The 16,475-nt window shown below is 40.0% G+C and overlaps 1 protein-coding gene across 1 annotated transcript in view; it reads left to right on the plus strand.

Annotated features, from left to right (window-relative positions):
- Positions 1–16,475, plus strand: part of LCOR (ligand dependent nuclear receptor corepressor) — an 80,178-nt gene that overhangs the window by 36,166 nt on the left and 27,537 nt on the right. The window contains exons 2-3 of the mRNA XM_074959507.1: positions 13,314–13,379; positions 13,787–13,866. Of these exons, the coding sequence (XP_074815608.1) occupies positions 13,314–13,379; positions 13,787–13,866 (146 nt within the window). The remainder of the gene's footprint in view (positions 1–13,313; positions 13,380–13,786; positions 13,867–16,475) is intronic.

Raw genomic sequence — 16,475 nt, forward strand, 5'->3', positions numbered from 1 at the left:
TTCTCAAACAAACTAGGGAAATGTCTAGATTAAATTACTGTAAGGTGGTTGCATAACTGATTGGAAGACCATACTCATCAATTAGTTATGAATGATTTGCTGTCAAACTGGGAGGGCATATTTAATGGGATTCCGCAGGGGTCAGTCCTGGGGTCTGATACTATTCAGTATTTTCATATATGATTTGGATAATGGATGGAGAGTGTGCTTATAAATTGAGAGGGTTGCAAGCACTTTGTTGGGATAGTATTAGAATTCAAAATGCCCTTGACAAATTGGAGAATTGATCTGAATTCAACAAGATGAAATTCAATAAAGACAAGTGCAAGGTAGTACACTTAGGAACAGAAAATCAAATGCACATCTACTACCTGGAGAATAACTGGCTAGGTGGTATTGCTGCCAAAAAGGAGCTGTAGATTGTAGTGGATCACAAACTGAATATGAATCAATATGATGCAGCTGTGAAAAAGGCTAATATTCTAGGGTGTATTAACAGGAGTGTCATGGAAGACACAGGAGGTAATTGTCCCACTTTACTTGGCTCTGGAGTACTGTGTCCAGTTCTGGGTGCCATGCATTAGGAAAGATATGGAAAATTGGGGAAAGTACAGAGAAAAGCAACAAAAATGATAAAAGGTTTAGAAAAACCTATCCTCTGATGAACCATCAGAAAAACTGGGCATGTTATTCTTGAGAAAAGAAGACTGAGGTGGACTTGAAAACAGTCTTCAACTATGCTAAGGGCTGTTTTAAAGAAGACGGTGATTAATTGTTCTCATTGTCTACTAAAGGTAGGCTAAGAAGTAATGGTCTTAAATCTCCCTTACTGTAGATTAGGCTAGATATTAATAACTTTCTCTATGTAAGGATAGTTGAGCTCTGGAACAGGCTTCCAAGGAAGGTTGGGGAATCCCCATTATTGGAAGTTTTTGAAAGGGGGTTGGACAAACACCCCTCAGGGGTGGTCTAGGTTTATTTGGTCCTGCCATAGCACAGGGTGGGGCTGGACTTGATGACTTCTCGGAGTCCCTTCCAGCCCTATGTTTCTATGATGATTAGCAATTGGAACCATTTACCAAGGGTTGGGGTGGATTCTCCATCACTGACCATTTTAAAATCAAGATTGGATGTTTTTCTAAACGATCTTCTCTAGGAATTAGTTCCATGTTCTGTGTTATACAGGTCAGACTAGATGATCCTAGTGGTCCTTTCTGGCTGTGAATATGTGAACCCTTCTGGGTAGCCTATGGAACTGAATGATGCAAGATTAAGGCTAAAAGATTAGTAAATTTCAAAGAATTAGACACATAGTGAAGATAAACATTTAGGTTGAAAAACAGGGGCTGTAAACCCCCATGCTTCATGAGTAACTGACTGACTTGAGCATTGCAAGAAACTTTCCCTAGGGTCAGATTAGTCCATAGCTGGCTACTGCAAGGTTTCTACCACCTTCCTTTGAAGCAACTAGTACTGGACTATGTGGACCACTGACCTGGTATGCCAGTTATAGTCGCCAGGCAATATACTTCTACTAATGGTTCAAGTTGCTTTAGAGCTAGTAAGGACTTAGGGTGTAACAGAGGATTATCAGCTATACCAAAGGTGCTCCCCTAGAACCAGAGAAATAGCAGAGCCTATAACTAAGTGATTGGGGCCTGGGGTGTTAGAAGATGCCTTCTTCAGAGTTAAAATCAGTTGTACCTCACCCTGCAGCTCAAAAAGGTGCTTTACCTACACTTTCAGAAAGAATTATCACATTTTGCAGGCGTACATCTGCATGCCCAGGCAGATGCTGTGCTCTGTATATTTAGAAGTGGATGCTTCTCTGTAGGAAGACAACCTCATCATCTGCTATGAGCAACTCCCATTCATCCCCTAATTACCCACTCCACTTTTGAATATTCTGCATCCTTTCTGAGCCCTTAGGATCATTCCTTCCCCAGACCACCCTCCCTTGTTACAAGAGACTGGAAGGCCATCTGCTCAAAGGAAAGACGACTAAAATAAAGTACTCTAGTGAATATTAAGGGGTAATTCTTCCTCATAGAAGTTGTCCATTTTTCTTACTGACTCAGTCCTACAAATGAAACTCTGTCATTTAGAATACTTCCTTTCCACCCCATGCTGCATCACCCTGTTCTACAGCTCTAATACTTTTGGAAGAAGGTGGTAAGGAAACAGATTAATTTTGTGGTAAGAAGTAGTGACCTGCCTTAGGGTCACTAGGAAACCAGAACTCAAGCATAAATATAAAGACTCAAGTTATTAAAAAAAAAAATTAGGTCATTTAATATTTTAAAGATAAAAGAGGAAAATAAAGTACACACACTTTCACCTGCACAATTTAGACTTAGCCCATATAGATTCTCCCTCCATGTCAGTGACCTGCAAACTTTTTTCCATATTCTCAAGAAGTTTCCCATTAAGCCCCATTCTCAAAGAAAGAGTTCTGTTTTCTTCTTTGCAAAATAACTGAAAAAAGGGGAAGGCAGAACAGGAGAATGTTGCCCAATGCTCTGATTCATAAAAAATGGAAACAGTGACCACTGTAGTATGATTGGTGGGGTGAAAAAAACAGTTACCCTGTCAGCAGGGGACTTGTTCCTAAAAGAGACATACTGTTTGGGTGTTTTGATACTAAGTGAGGGGGGCCATATAAGTATGTAGATCATTTTAATAGACTCAGCCCTGAGCTTCACCAGCCTCTCTGTTTCTCCAGCACCGCATTGTGTTGAGATATTGCACCAAAAGCAAGAGAGTGAAGTCTCCTCTTATTTTAAGAGTGGACTTGATCCCTATCTATAAGCACCTGCACATGGAAAAGATACTTAACACTAGGTGGCTTGAGAGTTTGCAATTCTGGACATACAAATAGGGGTATAGAAGCGGGTAGGCAAGGTATTGGTAGAGCATAAATTATACAATAAGCAAATGTCTCTTAAAAGAGATCCTTGGCTGCCTCCTTTCTATAAGCCGCCTCATGAGCTTTCACATAAAATTTAGATTTGCTCACTAGTGCTATGAGCAAATGCCTTTAGCATTTGACCTAGCTAAGAAACCTTCCCATGCATCATTGTAAGAATTCTCAGGGCACTGCTAGCTACCTGGAGACTGAAGGATATACTTGTCCATCTTTCATGAGACTAGTCAACTGATGGGTTACCAAGAACAGGTTCTCCCAGGGTCAGGTGATCTCTGGCGATTATAAATTACAGCCTGAAAAGCTCTTTTAGTACCAGAGAACCTGGTACCTTGTCTGCCTGAGACACCAAAGCATAAGCTCCTCTCTCTTAACTATTTATTTATTTAGGAAGTTTTAACAGGTTTGCAAATCCTTGCCATATAATTATCAGAGACAAAAAACACTCGTTACAGCAGTGAGCTTTTGTTTAGGGAAGCACTATACTGTAATAAAATAATCTGTTCTCTCTGCTAACATGTTGTGGAGTGAGCATCTTTACACAGCATCAGCCTCTCAAGTGAGGAACGTTGAATGGACTTTTCAAAGATCTACACCAGTTCCTAGAGGCCCATCACATTTTATCCGATGGACACCATGAGAACTATTCTGTAGACCAAGGGATGTGGAAGAATTAGGTTGGGTTCTCCATTACATGGAACCACACACCTTCGTAACAGGATCTCAAAAACACCTACCTTCCATATCCTCTAAAGCAAGGGGAAACACAGCTGCACAATAGACTGAGTAAGCCAGCAACAGATCCCCTCCACCCTTAGCAAAGAAATTCAGATGGCCAAAGATATATCTCTTGGTATCCAAAACAAAAGCGCCGTCACTGATCAGGAGATTATTCTAACAGGTTCACAGAGTGATATCCCATATGGGAGCCAAAGTGAGATGATAAAAGTTCCTGTGTTTGGGGATTTTCTTATTCAAAGTGAAACAAGCCAAATTTCTGAAGCTTCAGTTAGGCGTATTTCTCTGAATTTCTGTGTGGAATTTGGTTTCAATCAGGGAAGGATAATATTCAAGGCAAATTTCAGAGTAACAACCGTGTTAGTCTGTATTCGCAAAAAGAAAAGGAGTATCTGTGGCACCTTAGAGACTAACCAATTTATTTGAGCATAAGCTTTCGTGAGCTACAGCTTGCATCCGATGAAGTGAGCTGTAGCTCATGAAAGCTTATGCTCAAATAAATTGGTTAGTCTCTAAGGTGCCAAAAGTACTCCCATTCAAGGGAAAAACACTTTTGTTATGATCGGCAATACAAGGCCAATGAAAAAAGAAGAATAAAATCATCCTATGTTCATATTGAAACTATTGAATTTCTCAAATATTTGTTCTGAGCATTTTGTATTAATTAAAACTTTCATTTTCATTTCAAGGCCAGTTGGTTGAATCAGGTCAAGATAATAAGATGAGTGGAATAAGCTTGAGTCAGTCTGTGTTCAATGAAATTAACCTTAAAGTTTAGAGAACCAATTCTGTATCTGTTTGCATGCAAAAACAAAAGAACACATGAATTTTCCAGGCAGAAAGGCCTACTCAGCTTAGCTCCTAGATGCTCCTTGCATAGCAGTGGCCAACAGCACACCAATGGAAGATGCCCCTGGAGGGAGCTTCAGCTATTTTATATAGGAAGTATGAAGAGATTACGGGCTTGTCTACATGATGGAGTAATGTGCACATGTGGAGGTGTGATTTTTAAAGTGCACTGAGGTGTTGCACATTAATTAGTCCATGCAGACCTTACTGGTGCTCACTAAAGGTATATTAAAGTGCACTAGAGAACCTTGAGAGCACACCAGCATGATCTACATGAACCTGTTAATTTGGAACACCCCTGTAGTGCACATTACCCCACTGTATAGACAAGCCCTATGACAGCGCTACGGTGGTTTGAATGTTCTGATTGTGTATTTACATTCCTTAACATGTTTTGGATGTCTTAAATTTAACCCCAGCTGTGAATTTCCTGCATTTATAATGCTGTTTTGAGATAATTATAACATCCCTGTAATATAGTTTACCTTAAATTACCAATATGTACTTTCAAACTTAACTCCACTTTAATGTAGTTTTTATTTGGGAATTTTATACTAGCACCTCGGACATGTGCTGTGTTTCTTGGATCTCACCCAGTGGCAGTACATATCCTTGTGTTCCTGCTCTTGCCAAAGGGCAGTTCCAGCCTGTGTTTAGTCATGCACCCAAATTCAGCTTAGCCACACGTTAGTTTGGAAATGGAATCATTAGCAAAGGTGTGGTCTTCTATAGTTATCAAAGATATTTAGCTACTTGTCAAAAATTCACTAGCAAAATGACATTTGGAACAATGTAGATATTGCTTTCACAAGGTGTGTGTCAAACACTCTAGAATATCTTTTGATTAGGTTCTGTCTCAGATGGAAAGTAGTCATGCTGAAGAAGCATGTTTCTATAAAAGCAAGCATTGTAGGAAATTGTAAACCAGGCTTCAATTCCTCTTGCCAACACACAGTTTCTTGTTGGCGGCTTTCGAGGATGATCTAGCTTTTCTAGTGCATCTAAAGTTGTATTTTGTGAGTTCTGGCCAACCCTGCTTCCCCTCCCCCCCCTTAAATCTTCTGTATAGTGTCTGTCTGCCTGGTTTCTTGTTAGCGAAAGTGACCTTCCTGACAGCCTGCTAGGATCTCAGAATGTGGGTGCTTTATTTGCAGAACCTCAGCTTTCACCTGTATAATGCAATACTAAAAATCAAACCCCACTTTCCTTTCAAAGTTTAATACACATTTTTTGTTTTTTTTAAATAAACCAACACCCTTGCCCCAAGATGGAATGACCTATTTAAAGGTAAAAAGAGATTTATTTACATGTAGTATATAGACAATTACAGAAAATCTTTCATTCTTTACCATCCTGTGGTCTTTGGGGTTGGTTTGAAGGAACAGCTAAGAAGAAGGTCCCAAAATCTGGTCGGTGGAGCATTGGCTGATGCTCAGAAGAAAGCTGGTTGGTCACATGGGGCCAGCTTGTCTTGGTTTCCAGTTGCTAAGGTGTGTTACAATAGATAAAATGTCACTTTCCTAATACTGCTTTTCCATGTAAACAATTGTTGCAAAGATGTTATGTCCTCATGAATGGAAGAGAAGGGTCACAAAGGAAGGGGAGGTGGTCAGTGAGACAATACCTCTATTAAAATGTGTCCATAGTATTAAAAAGTTTGAGAAATCCTGATATAAAGCATCAGCAGCAAGGCAGATTAAAAAGAGAGGCAGCATATACAGGCAGACTCTCCTTCCCACCTCCACCCTCTCCAAACCCCTAGAATATTTAAGCTCAGTCAGCCAGAGCAATTGCCACTTCATGAGAAGACGATGAGGTAACTGCCACTTAGAAATAAAAAATATCCGAGGATTGTGTCAATCAGGTTTTTGGTCTGGAGATAGCATGGAGACTACATGGTGTCCACTAGTGGTTGAGTCTCCTCTAGACAAAACTGTCCAGACTTAAAAATCTACCCATAATCTTCGATACCATTAGCTCCACCTCTGTGGTCAACCCTACTGTGGACTCTAGTGGAATGGATGAGTTCACACTGGATGGGATGTGTTTTTCTACCTGGACAGGAAGGCTAGCTAAGTGGTTCGGGTGCTGGTCTGGGACTTAGGAGGCTTGGGTTTGATTCCTTGCTCTGTCACAGGCTCCTGTAGTTACTTAATTCCCCATCTGTCAGGTGTGGCTAGTAGTGCTTCCATTCCTCATGGGCTGTTAGGAAGATAAATACATTAGATTATGAGGTATTCAGATACTGTTGTAATGGGGGGCCATATACGTACCTAATATGTCTAGATTTTAGAGAGGTATACTGGATAATTGCCTATCCACCTTGAAAGCTGTCTTGGAGAGGATTCTGCTGGGGTTTTCTGTTGTGTATGTTAGGCTGTTGGAGACATTGGGGGTTGCAGCGTTTTTAGCATATGAGAGTACCTGGCTGTCACAGAATCATAGAAGTGTGAGACTGGAAGGGATCTCAATAGGTAATTTAGTCCAGAGGTTCTTTTTCTTTCTGAAGCCCCCTCAATGTGCTATAAAAACTACGCTCCACCTGTTCCACAAAAACTGTTTTTGTGCATATAAAAGCCAGCACCAGTGTTAGGGGATAGCAAGCAGGGCAGTTGGCTCAGACCACATGCCACCAGGGCCCCACAAGTTAAGCTGCCCAGGCTTTGGCTTCAGCCCCGGGTGGCAGGGCTCGGGGCATTGGGCTTCAGCCTTGCATGACAAGGCTTCGGCTTTCTGCCCTGAGCCCTAGTGAGTCTAACGCCGGCCCTGCTTGGCAGACCCCTTGTAACCTGCTCATGGTCCCACAGGGGATCCCACACCCCTAATTGAGAACTGCTGATCTAGTCCAGTCCTCTACACTCAAGGCAGGGCTAAATAATAATTAGACCGTCCCTAACAAGTGTTTGTCTAACCTGTTCTTAAAACCTTGAATGACACAACCTCCCTAGGCAATTTATTCCAGTTCTTAACTACCCTGACAGCTAGGAAGTTTTTCCTAACGTCCCCAGCGTTCCAAAATTTACTAAAAAAATCAACATTAACAGTCCAGTGAGCTCCTCATACAGCTCTTTAAAAACTCTGACATCCAAGTTATCCAGATGGACTGATTTAAAGCTGTCTTACTTTAGTAGCTGTTGTTTAACATCCTCCTTAGTTACTGTTGGACTGGAAATACAGCATAATCTGATATGAATACATCATCCTGCTTTTTCTTTTATATAGAACAGAAATAATTATTGAACACTTCTGTCTTTTTCTGTGTTATTATTGACAGTTCTACCATTTGCATATATTAATGGACCACACACACACACACACACACACACACACACACACACACACACACACACACACACACACACACACACACACACACACACACACACTTTATAGCTGCTATCACTTCCCCTCTAAGCCAGGTTGGTATTTTAACCAGCACAACCTTCTTTCTTGATTGTGGCTTTCTGGGCATCTAGTAAAATGCTCTTAAAGAGTTCCCAATTACCATTCAGATCTTTCTCTTTAAATTCTTTCTCCCAGCTGAAGTGGCTCATAATTGCTTTCAGTTTTGTGAAATTGGCCCTTTTTAAAGCACCAATTATATATTTTACTGGTCTGGATTTTATTCTGTTTTCACGTCATACATGTGATCAAGTCATGATCATTTGTACCTAACCTGCCATTAATTTTTAGTTCTGTGATCAATTCTTCATCTGTCAAGATGAAGTGTAATATAAAATTCCCCCATCTTGGATGTAACACTTTTTGAATTAGGAAATTATCTGTAATGGAATCATGTGGGTGAGAGTGAACGGGTTGTAAAAGGAGGTGAAGTGCTTATACTTTCAGCAACTGTGCGGTTGGCAGAGTAAAAGTATGTATGTTAATGGGGTCTAGTGGGGCATTGTTGAGGGCGGGCAGAGTTAAGGTTACATGACCAACATTAACTGGTTTTCGTGATTTTCAGAAGTTTGAATTTTGCTCAACTCCAAGGGGACGGCATACCACCACACTACCTTAACTCTGCATTAACGTTTTTTTTTGTCATTGAATTACCTGATCTCTCCGTCCCCAACTCTTCCCACGTTACATTGTTTTATATTACAACCAGACCATTGAGTAGGCCCCTACATTAACCCAATATAAACAAAATATGCTACTTTACAAAAAACCTGCAGAAAGTTTTAAAAATCAACTAAAACACACTTTTTGGGTTCTACCCAAAGTGCTTGTGTTTGTTTTTGTGCTCCCTTTAGTGGCGCTTCAGCGGTTGACCCAATACAATAATGATGGACTCTTCCCAAATGCCTGAGACAGAGGTTTAGGGTACCTGTAAATAAATTGTGGGTGCATTCCTATCATTGGGTCTTTTGTAATGTTTCGTTTTTAACTAAGGTGTTATGATGATTCAGATTGGAACGAAGTTACTTTCTTAGATCAGTTTGATATGTACTGTTTCATTTAAAATGCCTTAGCTGTTACAGGCAAAAACTTGCTCAGCTAAGCAGCAAGATGTGTCTTGTTTACCTATGTTAAGCAGTGAAGTGAGACCCAAACCTTGCAATTATCATAGTCTTATCCATGGTACAAAATTAAGGAAAGTAACAGTTTTAAGAAGGCTGGTTATCTTGGTTGTTTGACTTGCATTGTTACTTCTGTCATAACTGTATGCATAATGCTCTACACATTAATTAAATGTGATGTCCTTGATCCATTGCCCAATGTTTGCCTTAAAATAATCACAGGCTTCAATCCTGCAGCCTGAATGAGTGAATCCCTGTGCCCATGTAGAGCCGCATTTATTGACTTCAGTGGAAGTCCTTGTGATTTGTAAGGGTGTGAGAATGAGATCATAGGGCTGAAGTCTTAGTGATCTTGTTTGAACTTGGGTAAGTGACAAACCTTGGGGAAGTAGGAGTAGGAGAGGACAAAGGGCCACAGCAAACAGTATGCAGTTTCTGAGTTTGGTGATGCTTTTCCCCTTTGGGGGGGGGGGGGAAGTTTACGGGCCTCACTAATATTTTTTTCATCATTAATATTTTAAGCAGCCTTATTATTGGTTAAGCACTGCAAATGTTGTTGGCTATTGGGTCTAAAAGAGGACCTGAGGTGCTTACACCCTAATTAGATCTTTTTCAAAGCTTGAAGTATTGAGCCACCATTTTTCTGCATATGGGTTAGGAAAACTGTTTGTAGCATCATGGCTCCATAATACCTCTTTGCCAGGTCATGTGTTTGGGGGGGGGAAGTGTCCATTCTCTTTTTACAGTTACCTAGATATAGAGGCAAAGGCACTCTGGTACTATGTGAGCATGAAAACCTGGATAATCAGCCTGCTTTTATTGAGCTCGCTACTGTTAGCGGGTAAATGGCACATCCAGATTTTGAAGCCAACACTTCATGAAGGTGAACATAGTTGTGGAGAAGAGAATTCACACTCTTTTTCCAAGGCTGCATTAATGGGGGAGCAGCTTGTTGGTGTACATTGGGCAGGGTCTCAGAGATGACCTGCAAAAATTTTTGTTTTAATTGGGATTTTTACCTATAGTTTCTTTATGATTGACAAAGAAGGCCTGACACGCATGTGGGTTTTTTTAACCTGACAAACAAACATCAGGAAGGTCAATATGAAGTCTACTCTCCTCAGGTTTTGCTAGAAAGTTCTTGGAGGATGCGTTGTTAACTCTTGCACCTAAAGTAACATTTTTTTAGGTATTGAAGGAAATGGGTGTTAACAATATTTAAAACTTTTTAATAGTCTGAATATAGAAATGCATTCCCTTGTCAGTTGTTCCGGTTTGGAGGTTTTTGACTACTTTACTAATTCTCCAGACACCATAGAGCCTTCTAGAGTGAACAAGATCTAACTTCTAATGTGCAAGCCAAAAAAAATCCCCCCAAACCCCTAAAAAAACCCCAGCACTTCTTTGAGCATTATTAATGCATTATAAAGAATAAAAAGACAAATTCTGTTTGTTTTTCCCTGTCGTCCCTCTGCAGGTCACTTTTAACATTAGACAAAGCTTTAGACAGTATAGAAGCATAGATTCTGTGGAACAGTCTGGGAAATGTTAAAAACGGCAGAAACCCTCAGAAATCACGGGATCTTCATTCCCCTCCTTCTCCTCTCATTGTCTGTGATTTTCTGTGATTTTTCCACTGGCCCTGCTCTTTAGCTGCGGTGAACTGTCAAATACTGAGGCAGAAGATGAAAATATACACACACAGAATTTAACAAAGGCAGCCATGTTAATTTTTATTCCATTTGAAATGCAGGGAAAAAATCATCTTCCAAATGGAAAAGGACAAAATCGGTGGGAAAAGAAATGTTCTTTTCAAGCTTCTAAGAGCAGTGACAATGGAGAGAAAAAATACTATAAAAAGTAGGCAGTTCCTTTTTCAAAATTTTGTTTTTAGTGTATTATGCATGATTCATTCTGCACAAATGCTTTTTTGAAATCTTAAGTGATTGAACATAACATGGCAAGTCTTATTCCACCTTTGCTATGTTGGACTCTGCATTTTTTTTTATTTTTTATTTTTTTTTTGGTTCGGCTACATGGTTGTTCTGCCAGGTCCTTAGTATAATTTTTGAATACATTCATTCTTCCCTTATTTGCCATTTTTAATGTCAAGCATTGCACATAAGATGTTCTGCCGTTGCTATGCAACTGCTAAATCCAATATTTAATATTAATAAAAACTGAGTGGCATTAACATCAGTAAGAACAGTGGGCTAGCGAACTACGATTGTACGATATCCAGGCTGTAAAACTCGGCCGTGATTGCAATATGCTGTTGCATGCATGACAAACTGTGGGGCATGAGTCATCGTCAGGCACTATTTTAAGAATGGTGAGTTTGAGTTAAATCTCTGAGCTCCATTGATTTTTTTTTTTTTTTTTTTTTAAACAACAAAAACGTGAAAAGATGTGAGGTTGATTGGCCATATTACTTTAGGGTTTATTTCATAAGTGAGTTGTTATGAGTCATTGTCCCATCAATCATAATAAAGGGGTCAAAATTTGGAACGTAAGGGTCAATACCCTGATTCTTCTATTTTTCTTCTCTTAGGTAAGGTGGGTCGGCCCTTCCCCATTGTTCCTGCCACTTCTTGAAGCCTGAATTGGCTCTTTTGGAGGCAGTGCTGCTTGTCTGCTTGACAAGGTGCTGCTTGATGGGATCTTTTTTCTTTATCTCCTTAACTAATCCTTCCTCTGATGTTCTCTCATCTCTTCCCTCTTCCTCTTCCCGGTTGCCATTTTTTCACCTTGGCTCTCCTCCCCAGCTCTTCTAGTATGGAATATTCGCATCGGTCTCCGTGTTCATATTAGTGGTACTACCGCCATTGCGATCACGCCTTGGCAGTGCTTCTAGCATCCAAGTGGCATCAAATGCTAGAAGTGCTTCCAAGGTCTTGGATCTGATGTCGAATGTTGTTAATGCTTCTAGTGTTGCACAAGAACTGTAGCTAGCATCAAATGGGGGAGTAGTGCTGTTCGTGGTCTCCACTGAGACCCCGACCGTGCTGTCCAAAGGATAAGACATGACATCAGGTCAGGATTCTGTACGCACAGGGAACAGTGCTGCCTTCTGAAATAACTGCTCTTTTCCAATATTAAGCTTGGTTTCTTTAAATCAACTTGAATTCTAACCAGCTTAAAAACAAAACTTGAAAGTAGTTTCAGGCCTGAAACCCCCTGCCAGTTTCTGTGGTTTTACAACCACATTTTCTCCTCAGTTTCAAAAATGATTTTCTCTCTTCTATTGCTGTGTTTGAAAGACCCACACAAACAGGAGAAACTGATGAACTGACTGTACACAAAGTGCTATCAAATGCACAGAGTAACCATATTTAGAAATATTTTTTCTTTGATTTTTTTTCAGTTACAATCTTAGGTGTCACTTCTGGCAGCAGTAGGTAAAACATTTTCATACAGAAATAGGATTGAGTTGACTGTCTCCCTTTTTAAGACTGTCTTTGCCCTTTCAGTATTCACTCACTTTTAACTTGTCTTCTGGTCAATATTGGGTAGTTAATGCCTCTGAAGACTTTGCTGCTAGGTAGGATTTAGATTAATATTGACTTTATATAGTGGCACTAATTTAGGAGGGAAGGTTAATCTTTTTTCTGAGGGAACTAAAATTGATTAGCACTTAAGAGAGGCATAGAACATTCCATGAGGGTAATTTGGACTATATATAAGATGTAGGCTGGTGACACTGAATATATAATTATTTGAATTTGTTTCTTATGTGGTATAGGATTGCTGAAATTCTCTTCCTTTTAGGATTCCTCCTCCCCAAGAAGTTATGAGGGAGAAGTTTGAAAATTGACTCTAGCCTGTGTTGAAATTCAGAATGTTGAGATTTAGAACAAGGCACAGAATCATTTGTGATGAAGAGGCCAAAGGGCTTTTCACTGGGAAAATATACATCCTTTGAAATTGAATTTTGATGCTTAAGGAATGAATATTTTGGGAAAGTGCCTTGAATTGAGAGGTACATTGTAGAAACTAAAACTTCACATTATCTTTCCAAAATCATTTCCATTCTGTCTAACATGGTTCTATATTGTAATCCAGTTATCTGTAAAAGTACTGTAATGAAACTGGACTCTAGGTTTTGTTATGATTTTTTTGGTAGTTCAGGCATTTCAACTGACCTATAGATCTTGGGAATACTAGGAGAAAACATGTTCACGTTTGTTCTTGGAATAGATAAATATGGGACTGCTATTGTAAATATTCTGGTAGTGACGTCCTTAATCTAGAAAGCTAACAATTCTTTTCTTTGCTTTTAGGGTTTGAAAGTATTCTAGAAGGGCTGTTTGGACCTGGATTATTAAAAGATCTCTGTTTGTTTAAAGGTATTTAGTCTTTATTTTTGTCTTGTTCTGCATTTCTAACCACAGAAGCAATTTCAGCTCTGCCTCTAGAAAATGTGTTACCGTGGTGATTTGTGCTTTTTTCCCTCCCCCCAGGCAGTGCTCACAGTTAGTTTCATATTGGCTAAAATTACTAATGAATGTGCGTTCATCTTTATGTAGCTGGCAGTGTATTTGGCGTTGCTTAGAAAAAAACAGGTTCATTGTGCGTAGATCAATTGTATATAGTTTTGTAATATTCTGGGATTTAAAACATGTCAGAAACTAAATCTGCATCTGCAGAATCTAGGGAAGAATGTTGTGAAACAGGTATTTATTGGTTTGTCTTTTGGCACCAGTAAGTTGTGGTTTATGAATATGAGGTAATTTGCTGTTCCTCTGATTTACAGACTGCGAGCCCGAAGGTGTTTCTGATTGGTCTTTTGATGAAAATTGTCTTTTCTGCTGCTTGCGAAGAGAAAAAGTGAAGGTAACAATGCAATGTGTAAAGCTAGTAGGTTGTGCTTTTTTCCCACTTGTCCCAGTTATATAGAAATATAATTATGTAACTGGAGGAGGATCTGTCATTCCCCCTAACACTCCCCTTTCCCTCTTAAAATTTTTTTCCATTGGTAAACCTAATACAAGTTAATGGGCAAAGATTTCTCTCTTCTGTGTAACTTCTCTCTGTGTGTGGTGTATGTTGTTTGGTTTTTTGTTTATTTTTGTTTTAAAGGACTACCTGGAAAGAAAGTATGGATCACATGCTCCATTGTAAGCATTGCGGCTTGCACATCCTCACTGTAGTCAGTGACTGCCCTCCTCTGTGGCATGGAGATGCAGAGTCCCAGCATGCAGTCTTGTTCCATATCCTGGGACCTGTTTTTCCCTGAATAAAAGGGCTCATCTACATAATAGAGTTGTTTGCCACATTTGTAACCAAGTCACAGCCTGGATGTGGAGGAGCACAGTCTGTGTCCACACACAAGTTTTGTAGCCAGACTGTACCCATGCTTGCAACAAGTGCTAGCACATGGTCACTGCTCAGTCCATGTGCAGAAATGTGGTTCTGTAATGTAGGCAGAAAGGCTTAACTGTCTCAGTGAAATCTGGCTAGCTGGTCCTCTGCTCCGACTTCTTTCTGCAGGAAGTGATCACATAATGTAATATACCATGTGGTCTGTTAGCAGGTTCTCCCAGCACACTTAAAAAAAAATGACAAAGCCTTCTCTGCAACAGCTCAAGGCAATGTGGTTTGTGCAAATAGGAAGTGCCTTACTGTTGTATGTTGCTGGCTCGTAGCTACTGTTAGCCACAATGCTCATGACATTGCCACCTTCCACTTACTTTAATATTAAGATTTTTTATTAAGGCTCTCAGAGGGGGGAAAGAAAACAGACGGAGAACTGTTTTGAGAGGGGTACCTTGTCTTCCTTTAAGAGACACCCCTGACCAACACAATGAGTTCTGAATATGATCTGCTTTGTTAGAGTAATGCTGTACTATTGTGGTAGCTGCTGTCATAAGAACATAAGAGTGGCCGTACTGGGTCAGATCAGTGGTCCATCTAGCTTCAGAGGGAGTGAACTGAAAGGGCAATTATTGAGTGATCCATTCTCTGTCATCCAGTCCTGGCTTCTAGCAGTTAAAGGTTTAGGGATACCCTGAGCATTGGCTTGCGTCCCTGTCTGTCTTGGCTTATAGTCATTGATGGACCTATCTTCCATGAATCTATCTAATTCTTTTTTGAACCCAGTTATTTCTTTTGGCCTTCACAACATCCCCTGGCAATGAGTTCCACAGGTTGATCATGTGTTGCATGAAGAAGTACTTCCTTATGTTTGTTTCAAACCTGCTGCCTATTAATTTCATTGGGTGACCCCTGGTTTTGGTATTATGTCAAGGGGTAAATAACACTTCCTTATTTATTTTTTCTCCACACCAGTCAAGATTTTATAGACCTCTATCTCCCTTCAGTCATCTCTTTTCCAAGCTGAACAGTCCCAGACTTCTTAATCTGATCTCAGGTGGAAGCTGTTCCATACTCCTCCTCATTTTTGTTGTCCTTCTCTGTACCTTTTCCAATTCTAATATATCTTTTTTTAAGAACACAAGAACAGACAGACTGAGTCAGACGAAAGCTCCATCTAGCCCAGTATCCTGTCTTTTGACTGTGGCCATTGCCAAGGGCCCCAGAGGGAATGAACAGAACAGGAAATCATCAAGTGATCCTTCCCTCGTCGCCCATTCCCAGCTTCTGGCAAGCAGAGGCTAAGGACACCATCCCTGCCCATCCTGGCTAATAGCCATTGATGGGCCTATCCTGCATGAACTTATCCAGTTCTTTTTTGAAATGGGGTGACCAGAACTGTACTAAGAATTCAAGGTGTGGTTGTACTATAAATTTCTGTAGTGACATTATGATATTTTCTGTTTTATTATCTATCCCTTTGCTACTGGTTACTAACATTCTGTTAGCTTTTTTGACTGTTGCTGCATGTTAGTAAATGTTTTTAGAGAACTATCCACGATGGCTCCCAGACCTCTTTCTTGAGTGGTTACAGCTAATTTAGACCTCATCATTTTGGTATGTATAGTTGGGATTATGTTTTCCAATGTGCATTACTTTGTATTTATCAACATTGACTTTCATCTGCCATTTTTTTTGCCCAATCACGTGGTTTTGTGAGATTCCTTTGTAACTCTTCACAGTCTGCTTTGGACTTAACTATCTCGAGTAATTTTGTATCATCTGCAAATTTTGCCCTCTCGCTGTTTATCCCTTTTTCCAGATCATGGAACAGAAACTGGCTTCAGTATAGATTTTGGGGGACACTGCTATTTACTTCTCTCCACTGTGGAAACAGACCATTTATTCCTACCCTTTGTTTCCTATCTTTTAACCAGTCACTGATCCATGAGAAGACCGTCCCTCTTATCCCATGACTCCTTACTTTGCTTAAGAGCCTTTGGTGAGGGACCTTGTTAAAGGCTTTCTGAAAGTCCAAGTAAACTATAGCCACTGGATTCCCCTTCCTTGTTGATTCCCCCCTCCTCCCCAAGAATTCTAATAGATTATGAGGCATGATTTCCCTTTAC

The sequence above is a fragment of the Natator depressus genome, chromosome 7 (assembly GCF_965152275.1).
Source record: "Natator depressus isolate rNatDep1 chromosome 7, rNatDep2.hap1, whole genome shotgun sequence".
NCBI lineage: Eukaryota > Metazoa > Chordata > Testudines > Cheloniidae > Natator > Natator depressus.